Source organism: Choloepus didactylus, chromosome 11, assembly GCF_015220235.1.
Source record: "Choloepus didactylus isolate mChoDid1 chromosome 11, mChoDid1.pri, whole genome shotgun sequence".
In the NCBI taxonomy this organism is placed as follows: domain Eukaryota; kingdom Metazoa; phylum Chordata; class Mammalia; order Pilosa; family Megalonychidae; genus Choloepus; species Choloepus didactylus.
In genome coordinates, this window is record NC_051317.1 from 77614465 (window position 1) to 77642066 (window position 27602).

A 27602-nucleotide genomic window follows, 5' to 3' on the forward strand; every position below is an offset into this window, starting at 1 on the left:
GATACACATATACACACATATACACACATATATGTACACATGTATATGTGCACTGATATATATGTATATATCTATTTTTTTATTAATCTTTCTTCTTATCTGTCTGTCCATCTGCTCGGTAGCTTGGGTTCAAGCATCTTTTCTTCAGTCAGTCCAGAATTCTGAGAATTTATTTATTAATTGAAGTAGTTTTTATTGATCTCCCATTATAATGTTAGGTGGAAAAGTTAAACACTCTGTAGTTTATCTCTTTGTTCAATAATTATTATTGAGCCACAACTACATGCAGGAACCATTCTTACTACTGGGGAATATGGCAGTGAACAAAATAGGTTAAGTCCTTACTCTCAGAGACAAAGGCAGATTTAACGTGAAGCAGGTAGAGGTTAAGCTTCAGGGACCCTCATTACACAGCCCCCTTCCAATGGGTTCACATGGCCTGGTATTTTTATTAAATATCAAAAACTTGTTGAATTTGTTAAAAGTTTCCACCCTAATATAACACATGTCAACAATAGGGACCGCAACAACAAAATGGTTAATGACTATCATCGGTTCAAAGATTTTCTGAATTAATCCCTGTGCAAGAAAACTTGCAATGCCTTGAAACGTTACACCTCCTGTATGAAAGAAGCATGGTAAGGATTATCCAGATTTTGAAAACAGTTCTAAACATTTATATACCATTATCACTAAGGATCTGTGAAACTGAAAGGAGTATTTCTTAACTATAAATAATCATCACTGTGAAAATTCAGTTTCCAATGCTACAGGAAAAATTGCATTATCTTTTAGTTTCTATAGAGAACATGATTTTATAAAATAGTTGTCATGTGAAGAAGTGATCAAGAGTTATTCAACCAATTTTTTAGGAAAAACGGTACTACAGAAGCATGTCAGGCAATCAAAAAATGTATATTATTTTCCTGTACTTGTCAGCCTCTTAAATATAAATATATATAATTTGCTAAGATTGTCTTACTCATTCTAAATAAATAATTTAATTTTACATCTGAATTTTCTTCACAATTTGTTTTCTTCCTTAAAGAACCTCCCTCCTCCAAGTTATAGAAGTTTCATCCCTAGAAAAACTTGAATCTTCCCCCTAAGGATTCTAATGGGAAGAGATATGCAAGAAAATAATAAATAAATAATACGTGAAGTAGTGATGCTCTATTCAGGAAAATAAAGCAGGGTAAGGGTGAAAGAGATAGCAAATGCTAGGACAGATTGAGGCAAGGTGTTATTTCACGTAGGGCTGTGTATTAAGTATCTGTAGCTGCATAACAAATTACTGCACACAAATAGCACATTGATTATCTCAAGTTTCTGTGGGTCAGGAATCCAGGCATGGCTGAGCAGGGGTCCTCTGTTTTAGAGGCTCTTACAAGGCTGCAGTCAAGTTGTCAGCTGAGGCTGGGGTCTTATCTTAATGCTCAACTGGAGAAGGATCCACTTCCACATTCACTCAGGTTACTGACAGAACTAAATTCCTTGAGAGCCGTTTGACCGAGGGTCTCAGTTCCTTGACGACGCTCAGCTCCTTGCTCTACCCCACAGAATAGCTCACAACATGGAGCTTGTTTCATCAAAGCTAGCAAGGGTAAGATAGAAGTTACAATCTCAGATAATGTAATTGTGGTGATGATGTCCCATCACCTTGGTTGTATTCTGTTGGTTAGAAGTCACACTTTTATCCCCACTCAAGAGGTCAAAATCAGGAGATGGGGATTATTGGGGGTACCTTAGAGTGTCCATCACAGGTAGTGGGGAAAGGCGTCTCTGATAGACTGATGCTTGAGCAGAAACAGAAAGGAAGTGAGAGTGAGCATGCAGCTGTCTGGGAAATGGGCATTCCATGCAGAGGGAAAAGTGGCCTGAGGCCAGACTACGTTTGAGGAAAAGGCCAGAAGTCCAGCTGAGTGGTATAAAGGAATAGGGCAGCAGGTGAGTTTAGAGAGTGGGGAAGGGCACTATTTGCACTATTGAGGCAAAGCATACATGAGAACAGTTAAATAATGTTTCCATGTAGTATACTACAATAAGAGATGCAAAACGTATCAAGGGAGTTCGAAGAAGGGTGGGTGCAAGCTAGAATGGTTGGTCTACAACCAAAATTTTGTAGAGAAGTGGCCTGTGAACAGAGATACAGTGGAAGGAGTACTAACTCATCTATTTTTTTTCTTTGACATTGCCTCAAGATACGTGAGACATATCATGTTAGTGAGCAAATTAGTCTACAGGCACCGACTTGCAAAATGCACAAAAATGCTATACTGAGACAGAGAGAGAGACAGAAAGAGAGAGAGATGAGTTTTCGCTCTCACACAGAAGTAATTTAGAAAGAAAGTGGAAAAATAGAAAGTGAATTCGTGCGATGGTATTCTTAGTATTTCTCCCAGTTACTGTTGGGCCAACATTCCTTCTCTTATTTCACTGTCTCCCTCTCAGCTCTTGGGAGACAGTGACAGTCTGCCAGAAGGCAGCTCACTCCCCATCATCCTTTTGAAAAAAGAGAATCTATTGAATTGTTGGAAGCACTAGTCATAATAAACGCATTTAAAAAGCACTTGCAAGTGGGGTCTTGGAGATGTTCATTGCCTATGAGATAAAATTTTTGTCTTCTTGTAAGTTTTTGAAAACTAAATTCCTGTTTTTATTTTCAGAGAAGGAAGAAATGATCCTGTTTTAAACATCTGCATTTATTTCTTTCTGATATTGTTAATTTTTAAACAATAAGACTTGGATTCAATTGTGAATACTACAATACTACATGAAAACATTGTTTAACTGTTCTCACGTATGCTTTGCCTCAATAGTGCAAATAGTGCCCTTCCCCACTCTCTAAACTCACCTGCTGCCCTATTCCTTTATATCACTCAGCTGGACTTCTGAAAGGAGAAGGTGCAGAGAGGGTAGGCAACTGCCCAGAATCATGCAATAATTAATATCTAAATGGAGGAGGTGCAGAGAGGGTCAGGAACTTGTCAGATCATTCTGCCTCTATTTAAGTTAGGTCTTGTGAGACAACATGACTTTGGAAAACAAACAACTTTCTAGAAAAATTATGGAAATAATTGTTTTAGAAACTACACTTATTCTTGAGGAAGATATGTCTAAAATAGAAGAGATAAATTTTAAATGATATTTACTGAATCACAAAGCATAAAAAACAAGGAATTCATAAATTATAAGCAATTTTTTGTCTTGAGCAATATATATATGTAAAATAGAAGAATGCTTTGAAGTGGAAAAAGCCTTAAAATTAGATTCTAATTTCAGAGATCAAAAAGCTGAGGCCTAGAGATGGTAAGAAACTTGCTTACATGGTAGCAGAGTAGTTATTAAATCCCATTCTCCCTTGTTCCCAATGCAGTAGACTTTCATAAGATTTATCTCCTTACGTTCGTGTGAGCAACATCGAGAAATGACACTATGTTTTAATTCTTATTCCTATACCAAGGACAGTGTCTACTACAGAGTAAGCAGTCAATAAAAGTTTGTTGAGTGAATAGAAAAATGAATTAATGCATAAATATGGACATCCATGGAATTAAAGTGTAATATTGCCATTTAAAATATTGAAACTAAAGACATTTGTAACTAATGCACTTTTTTAAAATTAAGATTATTCACAAACCATACAATTATCCAAAAATCCAAAGTGTACAATCAATTGCCCATCATACAGCTGTGCATCCATCACCACAATTAATTTTTTTTCAATTTTTAGAACACTTTCATTACTCCAGAAACGAAATAAGGAAAAAAGAAGGAAACTCAAATCCTCCCATACCCCTAACCACCTCCCCTCCATTATTGACTTATGGTATTGGTATAGTACATTTGTTACTGTTGATGAAGAAATGTTAAAATACTACTAACCGTAGTATATAGTTTACATTAGGTATATTTTTTTCCTATATGCCCCCCCATTATTAACTTCTAGTTATAGTGTCATACATTTGTTCTAGTTCATGAGAGAGATTTCTAATATTTGTACAGTTAATCATGGACATTGTCCACCACAAGATTCATTGTTTTATACATTCCCATCTTTTAACCTCCAACTTTCCTTCTGGTGACATACGTTACTCTGAGCTTACCCTTTCCACCACCTTCACACACCATTCAGCACCGTTAGTCATTCTCACAACATGCTACCATCACCTCTGTCCACTTCTAAATTTTTGAGTTCACTGTAGTTGAACATTCTGCTCATAATAAGCAACCGCTCCCCATTCTTTAGCCTTGTTCTATAAACTGGTAACTTATATTTCATGTCTATGAGTTTACATATTATAACTAGTTCATATCAGTGAGACCCTTCAATATTTGTCCTTATATGTCTGTCTTATTTCACTCAATATAGTGCCCTCAAGGTTTCTTCATCAGCCTATTTTTTTTTAAGATGGTTTTGTTCACACACCATACATTCTGTCCTAAGTAAACAATCAGTAGTTCCCTGTATAGTCATGTATTTGTGTATTCACCACCATCACCACTATCTATATAAGGACATCTCCATTTCTTCCACAAAGAAGGAGGAAGAGTCAAAGAAGGCAGAGACAAAAGAAAAAAAGAAAGAGAAAAAAAATACATGACAGCTAGAAAGGGATAAAAGGAAAGATAGCATTAAACCAGAGTAGAATAAAGAGTCAGACAACATCCCCAATGCCAAGAGTCCCATACCCCTCCCCCATGACCCCCCCCCTTATGCATTTAGCTTTGGTATATTGCCTTTGTTACATTAAAGGAAGCATAATACAATGTTTCTGTTAATTATAGTCTCTAGTTTGCATTGATTGTATTTTTCCCACAATCCCACCCTATTTATAACACCTTGCAATGTTGACATTCATTTGTTCTCCCTCATGTAAAAATATATTTGTACCTTTTATCACAATCATTGAGCACCCTAGGTTTCACTGAGTTATACAGTCCCAGTCTTTATCGTTCCTCTTTCCTTCTGGTGTCCCACATGCTCTTAACCTTTCTCTTTCAACCATACTCACAGTCATCTTTGTTCAGTGTACTTACATTGCTGTGCTACAATCACCCAAAGTTGCATTCCAAACCTCTCACTCCTGTCTTTTCCTTTCTGTCTGTAGTGCTCCCTTTAGTGTTTCCTGGAGAGCAGGTATCTTGTTCACAAACTCTGTCATTTTCTGTTTGTCAGAGAATATTTTAAGCTCTCATATTTGAAGGACAGTTTTGCCAGATATAGGATTCTTGGTTAGTGGTTTTTCTCTTTCAGTATCTTAAATATATCACCCCACTTCCTTCTTGCCTCCATGTTTTCTATTGAGAAATATGCACATAATCTTATCAAGCTTCCTTTGTATGTGATGGATTGCTTTTCTCTTGCTGCTTTCAGGATTCTTTGTCTTTGACTTTTGATAATCTGATTATTAAGTGTCTTGGCGTAGGCCTATTCAGATCTATTCTGTTTGGGGTAAGCTGTGCTTCTTGGATCTCTAGTTTTATGTCTTTCATAAGAGATGGGAGACTTTCAGTGATTATTTCCTCTATTATTGCTTCTGCCCCTTTTCCCTTCTCCTTCTGGGACACCCATGACATGTACATTCCTGCATTTCATGTATCATTCAGTTCCCTGAGATGTTGCTCATATTTTTCCATTCTTTTCTCTGTCTGTTCTTTTGTGTGTAGGCTTTCAGGTTTTTTGCCCTCCAGTTCCTGAGTGCTTTCTTCTGCCTCTTGAGATCTGCTGTTGTATGTCTCCATTGTGTCTTTCATCTCTTGTGTTGTGCCTTTCATTTCCATAGATTCTGCCAGTTGTTTTTTTTTTTTTTTTTTTTTTGAGCTTTTGATTTCTACCTTAGGTACACCCAGTGTTTTCATTATATGCTGCATCTCTTTTGCCATATCTTCCCTAAGCTTTTTGAATTGATTTAGCATTAGTTGTTTCAATTCCTGTATGAAGCCATAGCTTCATTTTTCTTAGTGTAGGTTGCAGTTTTCTGTTGTCTAGGCATCTGGTTTCCTTGGTTACCCCAATCAGGTTTTCACGGACCAGAATGGGCTCAGGTCTCAGAAAGAGGCAATAGTATCACATCTCCCTGAGGGTATGTCTTAGAAGATTGATAAACCCTTTGAGGCCTCAAGCCACTGTGCTTTTCTGCTCAGCTGGTGGTGCCTGTCAGCCTGTCACTCCAACTGGTGTAAGGAGGTGTGGCCCATAGCTGTTTTCCTCCAGGCTCTGGGGTCTGGTTCTGAATGGAAGGCGGGTAGTAAAGCTTAGCACCGCCTCTTTCCTCTTAGGGAAAATACACCCCTTGGGAGATATCATTTGCATTCGAATAGTCTCTCTGCCTCTGCTAGCTTCATTCTTGTCTGGGTCAGAGCACTGGGAACTGAAAATGGCTGAGGCTTTCTCAACTGAGCTGAAAAAGGGACAAAACCCCCAGTCCACAGCCACCCTCAGTTTCACCCGTGGGCCAGAGACAGCACCTGCTCCTCTGGGCTTCCCCTCCCTCCCAGAGAGGTCCTCCGGCTCTCCAAGGACAGTCGTCACCAAAAGCTTCCATCTACTTGTTGGGGATTTGTAGCTTGTATTGAGCAGTCAACATTTGTTAATTAAAACCTCAGATGGAGCTGGGCTGAGGTATAGTCGCTTATTCAGAGAGTGCTCCACTCTAGCACAGTGAAGCTTTGCAGTTTGGGCTGCTGTGGAGGAGGGGCTCCTGGCTCAGGTCCATAGTTTTTACTTACAGACTTTATGTTGTGATCTCGGGCATTCCTCCCAATCCAGGCTGATGTATGATATGTGGACAATCACGTTTGTCCCCCAGCAGTTTTTCCAGATTATTTACTAGTCATTTCTGGTTTTTTATTAGTTGTTCCAGGGGGACTAACTAACTTCTACTCCTCTCTATGCTACCATCTTCCGCACTCCACTAATGCACTTTTAAATCTGTAGGCATAAGCTTAGTACATGCCTAGCAAATGACATTAAATTAAGGTGAGAGTCAAATCCCTCCCAATGGGCCAGAGATTCCCTTTCCATATTTTCAAATGATATCTTTATGTATGTGAGAAGCTCAGACGCTGCAAAGTGAGTATGCAATAAAATAACACGTATTTACAGTCCTGTTACTCCAGAGTAGGAGAAAAAGTTATTTGATTTCCTACTTATTTTTATTCCAATTTTTATTTATTGCAAGAATATTATGATGCATGAAAGGAATTTTTTTAAAAAGCAAATCACATCCACAACTGCTTGCTCTGTTAATTTTCATACATATTTTACCTTTTTCTCTATTTTGTCATTTTCATTAAGCATTTTTCATCCCACTCTATGGTCTTCACAAATACTGTTTTTAATGGTTGTATTAAATTCCATCCAGTTGTTATACTACAAAATGCATAACCATTCCTCCAATATTGGACATTTAGTTAAAAGTTAATTATTAAGTTATTAATTATTAAGAACTATTGTTTAGATTACTAGAAATCATTCAAGCTGTTCAACATATGTAAGGTGTGAGGTTTTTAGGCCATGTAAGACTGAGAGATGACCTAAATTACAAAATCATTATCAGCAAAATAGTATTTCTGTGGCTTAGCCACTTCCTTTCAAACCAGAGGGAACCTAAGTCCTATATCCTGCTTTTTTATTCTTAGGGAATAGAGAATTCTAATGGGCTCTCGAGCAGAGTTCTCCTGGAAACTCTTGCTGCCCCTAATAGTGATCCCTCACGTCCTGGTCACTGCTGGAGTTTCCTGCGGGCCTTGCCATAGGCACAAAGCCTTGATGCCCAGGTTGTTGTCCTCTGCGGCTGCTCCTGCCAAGGCCTCTGCAGTTCCTAAGGAAAAGCCACCACTGGGAGATGGGAGACATGTGCTCCACCTCCTTAAGGCAATGACACCCTGTGCTCGCAGTTTCCTAGGGATTCAGGCCTTATAGTACTCTTCTTATGTTTTTGTTCACCATTTTTGATGGACACATTTTTTCCTCCTAAAATGCCAGCATTTGTCTGTAGGAATGAGCCAGAGTGCAATCGTAGAGTTGTTTGTTAAAACTATCCCTCCCTTCCCCACATCAGCTCTTGCTTTAGGCTAAACATTTTGGCCTTGACTCTTGCTCTTCTCCTAATATGAATTTCTTCCCAGGTGTCTCCCTGGACCCTTCTGCAAATTAGCCCCTTTCCTGGAAAGCTTATGTCACTAATCCTTCATCATATGTAATATGCTTAACTTCACATTGGTAACACACATTAGACCCTTTTTCTGCCTCTCTTTACTACAAATATGCATCCTTAAGCTCTGATGTCATGGAAGTTAGCAAACTTCCCATGCCAAATTTTTGTTGTTTTATATGGGATGACATGTTTTTGTTTTATACATTTATTTATTAATGCTCTTGTTTTCAAAAGTCTTTTTTTTCCCCCTTTCTGAGGTTCACTAAATTTTGAGAATAAAATTAGGTTGACAAACTATATCCAATCCCCTACCATATATTTCTCTTTTGGATTATCTTGTAACTTAAAGTTGGGTTCCAGAATAAAGTGGAATAATAAATTCTGTATTTGCTGAAATTAGTTCTTAAATTATTAAGGTTTCCAAAAACCTGTTTCAGAGATGGCCATGAGCCCTTAGGGCAGGAAGTCCTGTAAAGTTTTTAAATGAGTGAAAGTAAAAGAACATCTGCATTAATAAAATTGTGTGGAGCTATCTGGTTTGCCTATAGAAATTAAAATGGCAGCAAGTCAGGTGATAATCAAGAGTGAAACACTGTCCCCTTAGTATTATTTTTTTTTTTTTAAAGGAAACTAGTCAACCCTCCAGGAGAGATAATACTTATATTTGCCATAAGTTTTGTGAGACTCACTGGAATATTTTGGCTTGGTTGCTGTCAACAAATGTGCAGCAAGGTCACCTTTGATAAATATTTTGAGTGTCTGTGCTATTATGGCATTCACATGAGGACAAAGAGGGGAAATTTAGTACACTCCTGGCAGGACAAAGAACAAGTCACTTTGAGAGTCACTGCATCTAACATAGAACCAGAAATGTATAAATTCATGAAACAATCTATGATTTTCTTTGCCAGACTTTTCACCCCTGCTAAACTCTTCTTTTTTGCACCTGTATGTCTGCTGAATATTGTGCTCCTTATGCCTGGAATAAACTTTGCGCTCCTCTTTGTCTAGTCAATTCCAACTTGTTCTTCAAAACTCATATCAAATGCCACCTCCTCTATGAAGTCTTCAAACTTAAATATATCCTCCTTTCACTTTTGGTTTGAGGCTCTTTTTACCTCCCTGTCTCTTGACACTTATCATGTTATAATGTAATTATTTGAGTTTTAATCAAATTACTGGAATGGAGGCTTAAAAAGAGCAGCACTCTTGTCCATTTTGTTCACTGTTATATCCTCAGGACCTAGAAAAATACCTGGGTACAAAGAAGCTGGATAGACATTTGTTGAATGATCCATTTATTAGTGTTAGGACATGATTGGGGGAAGGAAACAAGATGAACTGAATATGGTTCTTATTCTCCATATGTTCTCAGGTTAGATATGAGGAAAGACATAGGAGAAAATAATTATACACATTGACATTGCAAGGAAGAAATAGGTGTTGAATTAGACTGAAATGCTTACATTAAATTTATGTAAATAATTATATATCGTATGCTAATTGTGAAATGATGATATAGATGTAACTATATTTTATAAGGAAAATAAGTGTTGAGAACCCAGATTGTCCAGATTTATCAAAAGATGCAGGGTCTTGATGGAAGTGTTTCAGTAGTGGGCAAAAAGAGATTAGGATTAAAGGAGTGAAAGTTTGGTGATAGAGAACGACATGGTTTTTGAGGAAAATGAGCAGACTGTGAATGAGAATTCTGGGCAATGAGATTGGGAAGATGGGCCATACTAAGAACTCAGTTTAGCTATCAACTATGTGACACTGAGCAAGAAAGGCATTTAACCTCCATGACTTCCAATTTCCTAATTTGTAAATGGATCATAATAGTTCCATTTTGGCTGTTTCATAAGATTGTTGTGGGATCAACTAAGTCAGAATGGTTCTGACATAGGCAGAGAGATATAAGCAGTAAGGAATGGTAGGATACGTTATGGTTTAAACAATAGAGAAAAAAATACTGGAAGGAAATACATCTAAATTAACTGAAGTTACATTCTAATGATAGGATTATGAGTGATCTCCCTCTCCCCACCAAATGTTCTTCATATCATATTCTATATCATCACTGAAGAATATATATTAATTAAAAACTCATTTCAGCTGCTGGACACAAAAGACTACTCCCTCTTATTCCATATATATAAAGTTCAAAAACAGACAAAACTAACCTGTGTTACTAGAAGTCAGAATAGTAGTTGACTTTGGAGAGGAGGGAGGATAATGAATAGGAATAGGCATGAGGGGGGCTTTTTGAATTTGGTGAATGTTCTATTTCTTGAGTTGGATAATAGTTATATTGGTGCTTTCATTCTGTGAAAATTCATTGAGCTGCATGTTTGTTATTTGTGTACTTTTTGGACTGCGTATTTTTATAATTCAGTACAAACATTTATTAAAGAAATATATTACTAGAATAAAAATTTTTGAAAAACATAGGACTGTACAACACAGTGAACCCTATTGTAAATGATGAATTATAGTTAATAGCACAATTATAAAAATGTTTTTTTCCTCACTTGTAACAAATGTGCCATACTAACGTAAAGTGTTAATAATAGGGTGGTATATGGGAGTTCTGTACTTTCCGCATGATTTTTCTGTAAACCTACAACTTCTCTAAAAAAAAAAAAGGCAAAAAGTTAAAAATAAGAAAATAAAAGATGACAAAAGATGTAAAGAAAAAACATTTCATTCAACAAATATTATCTTAGGGGATGAGAAAATAGCAATGAAAAAAGAGACAAGGTAGGAGCTTTCAAGGAGCTTACATTTTTAATAGGCAGAGACAGACACAAATCAACATAAATACATAGGATAATTTCTGATAAGTGCTACAACAACGGTATAATGATGACATAGGGAGATGTTACTAAATGGAGGGGGCAAGGAAGACAGGTCCCTGTGAGAAGAACAGAGACCTACTTGAACAGAGACCTAAATGCTGAGTTGGGAAGGAAGGTTCCAGGCAGAGGGACAGGAAACTGCAAAGGCCATAATCAGAATGAGTTCTGTGGCTTCAGGGTCAGAAGGAAAGCCAGGGTGAGTGAATGAGGAGAGTGGTGTGAAGCGAGGTCCAAAAGGTACACAAGGGCAAGGTCATGAACGACCTTTGAAACCAAGGCAAGGAAATTGTATTTTATTCTCCACACCATGGCAAGACTTTGGGAATTTTAAGCAGAGAGATGAAATGATCTGCTATGCATTTCTAAATCATATTATTTATGTGTATATATACATGCATATAGCCATGACATACACATATATACCCATATACATATATGTACACACACATATGTAATGAAATTTAACTGTGAGATGATAAAATGAACTCCCCCATGATTTCATGCCATAACATGTTCTGCCAAAGTCGAAGTAATGGTGGGGGAAAGGGGGGATGAGATCATTGTGTAGTCACGTGTGTTCTTTCCAGCATTAGATACTTTTAAAGTGGGAGCAGTTTGGCATCATCTCCCTCAGTTTTCACTAGTGTGTTAGATAATTGGTAACATATTCAAACAGCATTTATTGAGCTCTGCACAGTGGAGTGAAGATTAACTGTTGATTGGAAATACATGTCATCTGAAGGTCAATTCTGATACTCTGCTTAATTTATGTTATTTTCTTTTGCATTTTATTTCCTCAAAAATAAAAAGAATCAATGGCGCATATGAAAAATAGATGTTCAGGAGAAAATTTGCCAGTGAAGGGCTTTATAGATTGTACTGCAGAGTATTTCAAAAGTAATGTTTGTATTTCTCTTCCTGACAATACATATTCCTAAGAAATAATGAGCTGAGCTCTTGTGAGTGAATAAATCTCTGGAAAAGGGGTGATTTTGGCAGTTCTACATGCATGTTACGATTTTAAGTCCCCCAGTGTCCACTGACTCATTAGTACTTTGGAGCATTATATAGAATCAGCTCCCAGAAATACAGAGGCACAGTGGAAGAACAAGCCATTTTCTTCTGACTTTTTGGTACCTAAAACAACAGACTTATGGAGTTTGTACATTCAAGGCTGCCTAGAAAGTTCCTTTGTGACAACACATATTAATGGGACTTTGATGTAGAGTTTTACAAGAATCCACTCTCCTTCAAGTGTGTACAAAGATAAATATCAGTCTCAAACAACACGAATATTACCATCTCAGTAAAGAATATTAATATACATACAACCTCTCTTTCTATAGCATGGAGGACTGTCAGCATTAACTCTATCAGGGTCACAGAAGGGAAACTGCCTCAGCCTTAGTCTTTCCTCCCATTCCTTTTCTGTCAGAAACAAGGTTATTTTAAAAAAAAAAAAGTCTATCAAGGCTTTATTTTCATGGGTCTTTGTTCTGTTTTTGGAAATGATGATCGTTTCTTGATAATTCAGAAAGAAGCATCAAAAAGCAAAACCAGCTTTGACAGTTCCTACTCGAATAAAAGAGATGATACCTTGCCTTACATTTTCTTTCTGAAAAGTCTTCCCTTATGAAAGAAAAATGTACAATTTTCAAAGCAATGTGATTTTCTACCTCCTTTAATGTGGTGAGCAGTGCTTTTTCAACAGACATTTCATATTGTGTGCAGGTCAAGATGTTCAGGGGGATTCAGAGGTAATAGAAGATACTCTTCAGACCCTGCCCTTGGGAGGCTTAGAGTCTTATTGCATTAGGAAGGACAAATATGACTCAAATTACGTAAGATTGCTCAGAGGTAATATAGTTGTTTAAGAGTCCAGATTCCTGAATCATGTGTTCAAACCCTGTACCTACCACTTTCCAGCTGGAACCCCAAAATCTCCACAAAATGAAGATAATATTAGCAACCATCTCCCAGGTGACTATGGATTAATGAGATAATTAATCATGCATATAAAGTACTGATCGTGGTGCCCAGGCCCAAAATAAGGGCTTAAATAGCTATTAGGTTTTGGTAAACTTTGATAAGGAGTATAATTACTATGTCAAGCAAGTTTTTGAAAGTTGCCTTTCAGAATTATATTACAAATGTATATTCACAACTTGTAAATATGGACTATATTTTCATTTTTCTTAATAGGTATTTTAAATTGCTGTGTGGCGTACAATGTTGGTCTCCCAGAAGCAAAAATATTTTCTGGTCCTTCAGGTGAACAATTTGGCTATGCAGTGCAGCAGTTTATAAATCGAAACGGCAACTGGTAAGAATATTATTCTTTATGACTTCAATAAAATACTAAATACATCTTATTTAGTATTAAATTTTATGCTTATTGAAAATTGCTTATTCAAATTGGTGCTTGAGTATATTATTAATGTGTAGCCCTCAATATCCTTACATAAAGGATCTTTCTTTGTCAGTTCACAACTGCAGATTGATAATTGATAATGGGACAGCATAATTGTAGCCAGTTTTTTAAACCTGGATAGAAAATTTTCTCTAAATTCCCCATACTTATTTCATAAAACCAATTTTGACTATATATTTATATATATAGTCAACATATTATATATTATATATAATATATCATATGTATATGTGTGTGTATATATATATATATATAAAGTTTTCTCACTCTAGCTAACGCTGTCTCTGGGCCATTTGTGCTGATTGGGTCATTTCTTGGTGGTAAGATTACTCAGTTGTTTGTAAATTTTCTCCTTCAACAAGGCTTTGTCTACTCTGCCATTCTGTTAGCCTTACCTATTCCTTATGGTGAAGGTTCCTCACAAGGATCCATGCAAAATTTTTACAAAAAAATTTTACAAAAGCACCTCCTTCTACTATACTAAGCAGCTTTTACTTTTGCTCTGAAAGCGCCTCCAGTCTTATAAGGAGGTATAATAATTATGTTTATGAGCCATGTCCTTTCTCCCCAGATGAAAAATGAACACCTTCATGGAGATGGAAATATGTATCCTAGATGTTGTTCTAAGTTTTCCGTGATGGCAATGAGAATCCCCCCAAGAGAAACAGATGATTCTGAAAGTTGTACTGAGGAGGAAGGGCTGTAGCTCCTATTCTGGAGTTGGTGCCCACTGGTGGACAGTGTGTCCTGCCCTTGGAAACATCTCACTGGGCAGCAGAAGGTTCCAGACCCTCCTCCACTCACTCTGGAGATTCAAATCTTGGACCTTCACCCTCTGGAGCTCTTATTAATGATGAAAGTGGGCTGTTGTCTGCTTTATTAACAACAGCTATAACTTATAATCTTGTTTCTCTATAAACTTATGTTTGATGTTCCAAATGATTGAATTCAAAGAAACATCTAGAATTCCAGAGTATTCACTTGTTGGAGCATGCCTGTCAGTGTGTTGTGGAAACAGAATGAAATTATCATTAGTGAGTGGAGTGGGTCTCAAAAGGCTTCTTGGGAGAGATGAATCATGAAGTAGGTTTTAAGTGATGGAGATGAATAGCCAGAGAAGAATGTTGACTATTGCAAGGAGACTTGGGGAGCAGTGTTTGTGGGAGACGGGCCTCTCTGCTTCCGTGCTTGCCTGTCAGTCACCTGCAAGGGCAAGAACAGTCTGTTTGGAAACCTGAAGAGTAGCAATTATTATAATCATTTGGGATGTAAAAGAGAGTTGCACTTCTAACAATGACCAAATCATGCTTTGATAACTACAAACCCCTGGTAAGGAGGCTAGAAAGATGTTATGGTTGGTTTACTTTGACCTTGGAATCTAGAATAGGAAGTTGCTTATGACCCACAATTTTACATCTCCAGCCCAAATTCTTTCCTGAACTCCAGACTTCCATATCAAACAGCCTATTCAACATCTCCACTTTAATGCCTAAAAGATACATCAAACTCAAGACAGAGAAAACAAATCTCTGATTTTCTACACCAGCTGATCAGGCAAAAAATCCTTGACTCCTCTCTCTCTCTTACTTCCTCAATATCTAATCCATTAGCAAGTCCTGTCGACCCCACCACCAAAACACATATTGTGTCTGATCATTTCTCACCATCTTCCCTGTTGCCATCCCGACTGAAGGCAACACGAGCTCTTGCAGGCAATGCTGCAACAGCTTCTCAACTGGTCTCCTACTCTCCTCACAGCAGCCAGTATAAACTTTTAAAAATATGATTCAAATAATATCAGTCCCAGCATTAAAGTCCTCCCATGGCTTTCCACTGCAATTAGAATAAATTCAAATTCCTTAATTTTCCCTTTCCAAGGCCTGGGCACAAGGTTCCCTCCTGACAGCTGTCATTAGCCTGGCCCTGCCAAGGTGCCTTGCCACAGGGGGCAGGACTGTGGACAGGATCCAGGTGAGTGGGTTTGCCCAGTTCTCCATTACCTGTTCCAGTGCTAGAGTGGGTCACACTCAGGACAAGCAACCTGCCAAACTCTCAGGCTCAAGGAAAATAAGATGAAACCTGGAAATCCAGAATTGCCTATTTGTTTTGACAATTGACACTGTGCCCTTTTCCACTCCTAATTTATGACAATTGCACAGACATTTTGGAAATTGCAGATGTGGCAAGGGCTGTTTTAACATTAACTATCCATGTGATACTAATCAAGTAACTCTGGGCACAGAAAATGGTATTACCATGAGTCTCTAATAAAACTGTGACTCGTTTTCCTGTAGATTTTTAGATTTTACACACACACACACACACACACACACACACACTTGTATTTTTCTTTACTCCCTCACTTCTTGTTCTGAAGTTGCCATGTTTTGGTAGATTTTCCTCCCTTTACTTTGACTTTCTTTAGAATTCATCTGGTTCAGTCAGGACTTCATGTCTCAGCCCTTTACTCCCCTCTTGTCTGAGTTTTCTTAAATCCCACACGGTTATTTTACAAGTATAACTTTAGTTGTTCCATGCACCCCATATTTCTAGAATTTATAGGCATATTTTACATTGGAATCTACCAGATTTGAACAAACTAATCTGGGCTTTTTTGCTAGTTTTATTTATTATACTTTTATTACACTGTGGAATTTTACTCTAGAAATGTTGGTAATTTGGCTTTGAGAATTCTTAGGGACTTTTAACAGTCTAAAGTGAGAGGGATAATTTTAAAAGCAAGATTATCTCTCAAGCAAAGTACAGTAGCACCCCTCTGATGGTGAGTAAATCTGTGGTCTGTTCTCCCTTTGGTGTAGGCTCCATTTCGGGGCCCTCAGTTTACACACAGGGTGTTCAAATGTAGATGATGCAATTCTTATCACAATCTACAAAGGACTGAGATATGTTTAAAATCATTTCCTGGAGCTATAGTGAAAGGCATCGTTTGTTTTGTCTAATCTGAAAGCCTGTCCCAAGAACAATCCGAGCTCATTATGTGATTCGAAAGTAATATAACATTGCAATAATTTGTATGACAAAGACAGTCTGGGATTTGGGGGTATTTCCAGGTGTAGAAATGGATTTTCTTATTCTAGTGAAGACTAGTTTATGCTTGTTCCTTGAGAAGAGAGTGGAAATATAATGAGCATATGTCATAGCAAAAAAAAAAAATCCATCTATATATGAGCTTATATCATAGCTTTCACTTTTTAATTAAGAAAATTTTTAATAAAGCTCTATGTTTGTTGTAAATACAACAGATTGTCTTCCAAGGGTAAGAAATTTTTAAAAAATAGTAAAGAAGAAATAGTCACCTCTACAACAGACATCGAAGATTATGTCACTTAGTACCTTGATAATAATAATAATACCTAATATTTATTGACTCTTTTTTCTTTGCCAAACACATAACACTCATAATGACTTTAGAAGCATTGTGAAATACCCCTTTTACAGGTAAGGGAACAAGACTTAGGAAGGTTCTAAGATTACATAGCTAATAAGTAACGAAGACAGACAGATTAATGCAAAACAGAGATAAGATGTTCCAAATGTGCATGGTTCCTTAAGTGTCCAAGGAAGGGGATGGCAGGATGTAACTGGCATTTATAAATAGTATCTTAATATGAACTCTTAAAAATAAGATCAACTTTCAGCATTTTGAGCCAAAAGTTCTGTTATACAATTTGTCCTATCACTTGTCCACTGGCTTTACAGTTAAGTATTGCAATGCGGGGATGTTCGTTGCCATCTATTTTTTCATTTTCTCATGGACAGAGAATTGTCATATAAATTGGGAGCCAGAGCATGAGGGTTTTACCCTCTGCTTCCCCATCCCTAGCTGGATGACTTTGGGAAAGTCACACAACCTCTCTGAAACACAAAGAGAGTGCCATTCCTACCAAAATGCGATAGCTTGAGCATCCCTTGAGAGAATAAAAGCAAAGCACTTCAAAAACTAAATTGCTGTGGATATGTGAGCTTTGCTTAATAGCATTGTGTAAAAAGATATAGAAAGAAAATCAGATTTTTAAAACTAGTCTCTCCCTAACCCTCCACCCCAACCATTTCTTATCTGTCATGGATTAGCTTCCATGCATATTGGATTAGCTTCAGGCCATTTCTTCTATTTCTTGGCCAAGAATGCTATTCTGATCTCCTTTCCAAAAAATTCATGTATTTGCCTTCCATTGTGGTCTTTAAATATTAACTGTTATCTTTTATGTCTCTTTCTAGAGAAAAAATTTTCTTGCCATTAGATTGTCCTGGTGGTGTCATTTAACGTTCTTACTCCCTTTATTCACAGGGTTTGCTTTTATTTGAAATCCAGGACATATATATTCCTTTTTTTTTCTTCCATTAAATTTCTGTTGCTTTTACTAACTTATAACTTTTGCTTCTGTAAGGAAGTTAAGATTCTTACTGTAATATATTCCTGCACTTTTTTAAATGTGAAGAACTTATTGTTGATATTTTGATTGATTATTATTATGCTATTGCCATGTAATTAAACCATTATCAAGACCATGTGATATAAATGAGCAAGGTGGAGGGTCCCCTTTCAACAGGGCCTTTCCGTTAGCTAGCCATCACAGTGGGCTGAATGAAGAAATACGTGCCTTTCAGAATACTGGCCTCACAGACCACCTAGGATTGATTCAGTCACATTTGTCACACTATATGTGCTAAATTTTTTGCAACAAATTAAAATAATTTTATGACTAAAGTTTTTAAATGATTTGTGATACTTATAATTACAAATCTATAGTGGAAAAGGCACTTTAAATATCCCTTGCTCTAACTTGCTTCTCCCTTCCTCCACTCTGGACACAAATTTGTGTGTGCCCCTACAAACACATGAACACATACATGCACACACACACATCTTTTGTGATTTGCATTTGGGATAGGTCTTCAGATGCCCCAGTTGGGCCACAATGTCTGGAGTGTAAGATGATCTCTGAAAATCCTCTGGGCCTCACCAGCTAGTCATAATTTTAAGCATATTGCTGCAGTAATGGCTGAATGTCTGTTTCTGGAATAAAGTTCATTTACCAAAGTTTAATGGAACCTAAATACACATCTCCCTAGTGTCTGGTTGTCTTAAACATTTGCATCCATCTAACTCCATCTGGAGAGGAATCTGGGAAACACCTTGTTGCGGTTTGCTAGAGCTGCCATAATACAAAATACCAGAAATGGATTGGCTTCTATAAAGGAGGTTTATTTGGTTACAAATTTATAGTCCTTTGCTCCCATGTTGTTTTGGTTTCAGCTTCTGATTCCAGTGGCTTTCTCTCTTAAGTCTCTAGGAGTCCTCTTACCTCCTCCTGGGCAAACTCTGGGCTTCATTCTTAGCTTAGCAACTCCAAATGTCCTTCTGTCTGCATCTGCAAGCATCTGCAAGCATCTGGGTCTGTGTCAGCTCTTAGCTTCTCTCTTAAATACTCTGGTGAACTAATCAAGACCCACCCATCAAAATATCACCCACAGCAGTGTGATTGTGAAAACCTTGTGGATCACGCTCCCTTTATCTAGTGTATGGATGGAGTAGAAAAATGGGGATGAAAACTAAATGACAAATAGGGTGGGATGGGAGGGATGGTTTGGGTGTTCTTTTTTTACTTTTATTTTTTATTCTTATTCTGATTCTTTCTGATGTAAGGAAAATGTTCAGAAATAGATTGTGGTGATGAATGCATAACTGTATGATCATACTGTGAACAGTTGATTCGTATACCATGGATGAATGCATAACTGTATGATCATACTGTGAACAGTTGATTCGTATACCATGGATGATTGTATGGTATGTGAATATATTTCAATAAAACTGAATTAAAAAAAAAAATCACCCACAGTTGGGTGAGTCACATCTCCATGGAAATACTCAACCGAAAGGTTCCACTCTAATCAAAAGACTAATAAATATGCCCCCACAAGATTGCAGTGAAGAACATGGCTTTTGGGGGGACATAATATATCTAAACCAGCACATTCCACCCCTGGGCCCCAAAAAGGCATGTTCTTTCCAAATGTAAAAATACATTCATTCTATTGAAATATAGATAAGAACAAAATCTTATCAAAATCAGTTAGTGGCATGTTTTGTCCTAAGGCAACATTCTCCTCTGGCTGTGGACTTACGAAACTCAGAACAAGTTATCTGCTTCCAATATACAAAGGAGGGACAGTTATAGCGTAAATCTTTCCATTGCCATAGGGAGAAATTGGAAGGAATACAGGGTTCACGGGACCTGTAAAACAATTCTGAAAACCCTCAGGGCCAACTTCATTAGATTTCAAAGTCTGAAAGTCATTTATCAAATGATGTTTTATCCTTGGGGCTTGAGAGAGCAGGAGTCCAACCATTTCTAAGGACCTTCACAGCAGCCCTTTTCTCTCCAAACACTGGGGTGAGTGCTCTAACATTTCCATGCACTGGGGAGACCACCTTCTCGGCCCCACCCTCCTCAAGCATTGGGGTGGCACGCGGATTATCTTCCATCTCTGGGGCACATGCTTAACCCCTTCAGAACAGTGGGGTTGTGGCCAGGCTCTTGCCAATCCTGGGGGAATGTGCCCCACCCTCTATGAGGCCTGGGACAGCAGCACTTTTCCTGAGCATCTAGGTGGAAGGTCCACCCTCTGCCTCTGGGGAAATCTCATCCTTTCCATGTGCATGGGTTGCTCTGCTCGCCTTGCCTGAAAGTTCTTACCTTCAGACCTTGGCTTCCATGGTTCTGCCTTTGAAGTCATCCTTCTCTCAATTTGTCCCTTCTCCATCCCCTCTAGTCTAGACTCACAGTGATTCCATCAATACAGATCTTGCAAAAAATTTGTTGGCTTGGCATGCATCTTACAGGCAATAGGACTTTCCACAAATCCTTTCTGGATACCTCCATCTCCAATCCTGGCTTGTACTGAAATGGCTGGCTGGTTCCATTAAATCCTCACATGGGGCTGTAGCCTCTGGTGTTTCACTTTCTGGAAGCCGAGAGTTTTCCAGACCATCAATTTCTGGTTTCTTTGAACCCAAGAGTTCAATTCTCAGCTTATTTCTTTCTTCTCATATTTTACTGTAAGCTGCAAGGAGAAGCCAGGTTGCATTTTTGACATGTAGTTTCAAAATCTCTTCAGCTAAGTATCCCAGCTCATTGCTTTCAAATGCTACACCAGAACTCAATTTTGCCAAATTCTCTGCTGCTTTAAAATAAGGATCACCTTGCTTCTAGTTAGCAAAAACACATTCATCATTTCTCTCTGAGTCCTCATCAGATGTAGCTGTAGAGTTCATATTTCTACCAACAGTGTCTTCAAAGCAGTCTAGGCCTTTTGCGTCAAGCTCCTCACAATTCTTCCAGAATTTTCTCCGTATTCATTTAAAAAGCCTTTCCAATATGTTTGGTATTTGTCAACTCAGCAGCACCCCTCTTCTCTGGTACCAAAATCTATTCAGTTTGCTAATGCTGCCATTATGCAAAATGCCGGAAATGGATTGGCTTTTATAAAGGGGATTTATTTGGTTACAAAGTTGCAGCTCTAAGGCCATAGAAGTGTCCAAACTAAGTCATCAACAAGGTGATACCTTCACTGGAGAATGGCCAATGGCATCTGGAACACCTCTGTCAGCTGGGAAGGCACATGGCTGGTGTCTGCTGTTCCTTTGCTCCTGGGTTGCATTTCAAAATGGTGTTCTCCAAAATGTTTCTGAATTTCTCTTAGCATCTCTTTCTCAGCTCCTGTGCATCCTTGCTTGTTCTCCCAGGGCATTTCTAAGTGCCGGGAGTCCTCTGGGGCAAACTCTGGGCTTCATCTCTTAGCTTAGCATCTCCAAATATCTTTCTGTCTGCTTCTCCAAGCATCTACAAGCATCTGCAAGCATCTGGGTCTGTTTCAGCTCTTAGCTTCTCTCTTAAATACTCCAGTGAACTAATCAAGACCCACCCTGAATGGGCAGGGCCATACCATCATGGAAATAATCTAATCAAAATATCACCCACAGTTGGGTGAGTCACATCTCCATGGAAACACTCAATTGAAAGTTTCCACCCTAATCAAAAGACTAATAAATCTGCCCCCACAAGATTGCATTAAAGAACGTGGCTTTTGGGGGACATAATATATCTAAACCAGCACATGCCTATTTGTTAATTTGTTTATGGCCTGGATGCTGGGGAAAAAAGTGAGCACCTCTCCTCTGGAAGAGTTTTATGGGATCTAATATGATAGAAACTATTGGGGTTTTGAATCAGAGGACATGGTTATAGATCTAGACTTTGTTTCCTCTCAGACACTTTGACACAGGTTCTTTATGTGGAAACAGGAATATTTACAAGGATCAAAGGAAATAATGCATATAAAAAGTGCTTCATATATACTGCGAAGCAGTATACAAAGGTGGTTGTTATTTTTATCACTGATGAAGCAGCCATCTGCCAAAGTCTATACCTAGTGTAAAGATATCAGCTCGTGGGCTTTGATTTATGAAAATGTAGTGGTCTTAAAATTGTTTCTTCCCTATGGGAGAGGAAAACTGCATGTTGGATGAATCAAAGTAACAGAATCAGTTTTTATTGATTCATTTGTTTTCAATGCAAAGCTAATTTCCAGTTTTTTTTAATGGGACAGAACAAAAGGCTTAACATTTTTTAGCATTCATGAAGTTGATGGATGCTATATCCTGGAACTGAAAAAAACGGAGTTTAGCCATCCCACTATTTGAGGACGCAAACTGGTAGCCAAAGAAATCTTAGGCAGCATAATAAGGTTTAGATACCAGAATTTCCTTTCAACATATGCCGAAGAGTATAACTATTAAACTTATGATAGCAGTATTTCCCAACCAAGAGCTAAAAATGAAGTCTCTTTACCTGTCTTTCTCTCTCCCAGAAATGCCAGGTCTTCATGGGGGAAGTCTTTCTATCATAAACTTCTTTTACATTTACAAGCAGGATGTAGGTAGCAGTATAGAACTCACTAGAAACTTGTGTTGTTAATAGCCCTAGAATAAATGATATAAGGAAAAATGTTTATTTTTATTGACTGTAGGCTTTGAAATTTCCCAGCATTAATATGGATATTATATGCAATAGGTTTCTAATCCCATGTAAAATACTCACTTGTATATCTCTCAAACTTAAAATAGCTCATACTGAACTCCTGAATTCCCCATCTCAAAGTCTTTCTCTTATTTGATGATGGCAACTTGTTTCTTTGAGTTTCTCAGATAAACACCTTGGGGTTATCCTTGAATCTTTTTTTTTTTTTTTTTAAATTCAAAAGCCAAACCTTAAGAAATTCTACTGGCCCTTCATTCAAAATAGATCCAAAGTAAGACCACTTCCCACCACCTTCACTTCTACCAGCCCTATGAAAGCCTCCATCATTTCTTGCAGTCACCTTCTAAATGCTTCACCTGCTTCACTTTGGCCCTGATACACTTATTCTAATATAGCAGTCTTCAGAATCCTTTGAAAGTGTATGTCAGATCATAACACTACTCTGCTCAAAACCTTCCAATGGCTTTTCCATTTCTCGCAGAGGGAAACTAAGTCCTTACAATTATGTACAAACTCACTGCAGGCTCTGGCCCCATTATCAGTCTGACCTCATCTCCTTCCACTTTCCCCCTCACTCACTCTGTTCCATCACAGGGCTTTTCTACTTGCTGTTCCTTCTGCTTGGACTCCTTTTCCACCAGAGTTCTGTGGTTAATCCTACACCACCCTCAAGGCTTTGCTTAGACAGCACGTCAGTGAGGCTTTCCCTGGCTATTCTGATAAAAAGTACAACAGCCTCCACTCCACATTTCCTGTCCATTCTGCTCTTTTCCCCCATAACACTGATCACTGATTAACATAGCTACAGTTGACTTACTTATTAGGTTTCTTGTCTGTCTTCTCCAACTGGAATGTAAGTTCCATGAGGCCAGAAAATGTTGACTGATTCATTCCCTTATGTATCTCCCATACCTAGAATCATGTCTGGCACACAATAGTTCTGGCCTCACATACAGCCTCACATATTGTAAATTGCACAAAGCCAAGGCACAGCATTCATATAGACTTTCATGCCAGTGATGCCCTCTGGAGTTGTACAACAAGTCAACTCCATAGGAGCTCAATAAACATTTGCTAAATTGAGTAAAACAATAATGTTTACCCTACTATTTTAAGTACACCTCTGTCAGTAACCTCCAGGAAAAGTCCTACTACTGAGGGAATGTTTGGAGATTTTAGAGACCCACAGGCCAAAGGAGGATATTTATAACATCCCCTGGATTGTGGGTTTGAAACTACCTACACCACCATAAATACTGTTTACTAACTAAACAAAGTATTTTCAATTCCACTGGAGGTGGGCAAATTGGCTGTGTTTTAGAAGTCCACATAATCACTATTTTCCCACAAGATAATTGAACAGTAGGTGTTTCTTAAAGTAGTCTTGGAAAAATTCCTGGTTTCACTTTAGAAAAAGCTTATATCTTGGGATTTTGTTTTATTTGAGAATCAGCACACATGACTGTTCATGCAGCTCTTTTGTCTGGTTGAGCTTAAATTAGATCCATTACTTCAAAGAGGCTTTCACATACATTAACAGGGTTAATCCACTAACATCCTATTCCCTGCCTTTGTAACATTCTCTCCCAACATGTCTCTTCCTGCTACAGCTGATTGCAAAAAAAAATTTATAGGTAGATATTACCAGTCTCTGTCATCTTCCTGTCTGATTAATTTAAGAATGTCAAAATTCCCTCAGAGTGATGTCATGGCTATGGGTGAGTTGTCAGGAACCAGGATTTCACTGAGGAGTGTGGGTGGAAGTAAGCAGGAGAGTCTATTTGAAACTTTGCCAATAAAGGAGGTGGAAAATGGTTTGAAATGTTCACTGTAGTCAGTGGCATGACCTGTAGTCTATGTACCAATGTGAGTAAGAATGAGTCACATATGATGGGGACATCCTTGCTGTTCTTCAGCAGTTGCCAAAATCGCCTAATTTTCCAATGTTTTCTGTTGTCTTCTGTTGAGAGTTCAATATGACATAATACTGTTAGAGATTTGTATGTATTTTCTTTCAGAGAATTTCATGTGCTTTATTTTGATGACACAAAGCTGCAGATGCTTGCCTCTCTCTTCCTCCTGTCTGATTAATTTAGGAGTGTCACAATTCTTGCGGTGGTAGTGGTGATGTAATAACCCCTCCTGAAAAGTGAGGTGATCAAACCCTGAATGGGTAGACAAGGTGGGAGGAGGTGAGGGGATGAGTGTCCGGGGAACTCTGAGGATTACAAGCAGCTTTTGGAAGCCTCTGGCAAAAAGAAGTAGCTAGTAGTGCACCTTTGCTGCAGGAGGCTCTGAGGAACAAAATGGCTTAATTCTAGGTCAGAAACATCTTTTGTTCCTCAAAGCATCTCTCTTGGGCTGTGCTGAGGATGGATGGGAAATAAGTACATTAGAAGTTACCCAATGACCGCGTCTCGGGTTACCTAAATGTAACATGTTCTCATCTGCTGATGTAAATTATGTAATCCTGGGTCCCACAGAGTGGACGTGCTTATACAGAAGGATGGTCCCCAGTTTCCCTCCTTACACACTGCACAGCCACACACCCCAAACACAATAGGTTTGGCCTCACTCCCAGTAATTTCCACTACTTGTTGGTTCTGGAATCCCACCCATCTGCTCATATAGTTTTCCTACTCTGATCCCTGTGCCAGGCATTCCTGCAGCAAAGAGAAAGAACAGCCTAAGGGTTAAGAACTTGGATTTCAGAATCTGGCACACTTTGTTCTCACTAGCCATGTGTTTTTGAGTAAGTTGCTCACCTCTCGGTGTCTCAGTGGCTCCATGTGTAAAATGGAAAAAATGATAAAATTTATCTCAGGATCATTTTGTGGATCAAATCAGATGATGTTTAGAAAGACTCACACAGAGGGTCAGGCTGTTGTAAGATATATTGATATAACTAAGGGAATTCGCAGCATGCCAAGGGGCAGAGCCCCACTGCCTATGACAGTTTATTATTGGAAGGTCCTTTTCTATTCCCTACTCAGACCCCACATGTCAGTTTTTCTTTTTAGAAAAGAAGTTTTCTACATGGCACATAGTTGGAGGCTTGAATTGGGAACAGCTGGCATAGAGCAGTAACAATGTGATACTTCACTCTCAACTTGATTTTCTTTTCTTTTTTTTTTTTAACTTATACTTGGATGAAAAACATGCACCTCAATAGGAACAGAATTAAGGAGTTTTCTACGCAAGTTTTCCTCAACCAAGAGAGTTCTTTTAAATCATAATGTAGAATCATACATTCATTCATTGTTCATTGCTTTTATATTCATTTGTTCAAAAGTACCTATACAGTGCTGTAGGTACAGAACTCCTGGCCTGAATGGGCCTTTTCCTCCCTGGTGAGATATTTAGCCAAATAGGGAGGTAGTTACAGGGCAATGGGATAAAAGCTGGGCTAGCAGTCACATGCTCTGGAAAAATTTTTGAAAGCCACCTCACCCAGATTTGGAAGAGCCCAAGAGACTTTGGAAGAGCCAGGGAGACTTCCTATAGTACATGATGTCTAACGGGAGGCCTAACTAATGAGTAGAACTTTTCCAGACAGGCAACTGCATGTGTGAAGATTTAGAAGCAAAAGAGACTCTGTTTGCATGGAGGAACTGAGTTCAGTATGACTGAAACATGGAGTTTCAGGATAGTGCAAGGAAAGAGATAGGGTAGGAGAAATAAACAAGAGCCAGATTTTCTCTCATTTTCTTTTTCATACTTTAAGATGTGTCCCGCATGCAAACACCGGAGGTAATGCTGTATGTACTCCCACTGGGGAATGAAGACCAAGATTGGACAGACTGAGAAAATTGAGCAGCTGGAGGAGAGTTCCCATAGTACAGAGTCTCCATAAATTTCCTAGTTTCCTCTGAGTTGTCGTGATTTTGAAGAGCATCACATAGGTTCATACATGCATTCCAAATCCTGCTACTGAATCCCTCCCTACTGAAAGTGAACATTGGGATTTAGTAACATCCAACATTTAGACTGCTATCTTTTCAAAAAGCTTAACCTGTATACCAGGAATTATTGTAATCTTGACTCTGGATAACTTTTCAATAGTTAAATAGTGCTAAATTATCTGCTTTAAAGAAAGCAAACATGTTTTCTCTCAACTCTACCCTTAATCAAAGTTAATTGGATTAAAGTTAAAATACACTAGAAGATATTGGTTTGAAAATAATCTTATAAAAGGGATAAGGGGAGAAACTTCTCACAAAACTATTAATTGTTCCTTCAAGCTAACACGTACTTTCCTCTTTCCGTGGTGGTTCATGCCGTTCCCTCTGCAAAGAATGCCAACCACCACCTTCGTCTTTTAATGCCCGTCTTTGCATCCTCTGATCATTTCAATATGTGTTCCAAAAGGGAGCATATTCATATTGTTCAATTTGCTTGTATTATTATTATTGTATTCATCATGTATTTCAAACAGGTTTGCTAGAATGACTAGAGAGAAGGATGGCCTAGTCTTTTTGTATCCACTGAGGCACTTAGTATGGGGCATATGCTCAATGAATGTTATTTCATTGATAATGATGAAATATTTATAGATAGATCACGAAATAATTTGTTTCATAATTAGACAATCAAAATCTTCCCAACTTTTACAAGGAAAAAAAGGTTGAAGCAAATGTGATTCCTTGAGAACTGCATGCTGAGCAATTAAACTATTAATGGTTTCTAAACATCAGATTAGATTAGGTGGGCTTTTTCTGTCTGCTCTGCTGTGGCCAGAAGATTCAGGTGAGTGGTTGTACAGGGAAATGGGTAGCCTTTGTTTAGGGAAACTGTGTGAGAAGTGAGACCAACCAGGAGATGGATGTGAACACCAGTTCCTCTGCCCTCTTCACCCTATATTCAAGCTATATATGTATTGTTACACCCAGGGAGAGCCTGTAGTATATTTACTCTATATTTTTGCTAAAGATCCTCTTTTTTTCTGATGCAACTGGCCTTTATTTTTTTAAAACATTTTTATTGTAAAATATGGCATATGTACAGAAAAGTGATAAATTTCAAAATATAGTTTAACATGTAGTTATAGAGTAAATTTCAAAGAATAGTATGCGTTACAGTTCCATGA

The 27602-nt window shown here is 38.1% G+C and overlaps 1 protein-coding gene across 2 annotated transcripts in view; it reads left to right on the plus strand.

Moving 5' to 3' along the window:
• Positions 1 to 27602, plus strand: part of ITGA2 (integrin subunit alpha 2) — a 110053-nt gene that overhangs the window by 20701 nt on the left and 61750 nt on the right. For both annotated transcript variants that reach the window (XM_037799037.1, XM_037799036.1), the window contains one exon: positions 13223 to 13343. In XM_037799037.1, coding sequence (XP_037654965.1) covers positions 13223 to 13343 — 121 coding nt within the window. The remainder of the gene's footprint in view (positions 1 to 13222; positions 13344 to 27602) is intronic.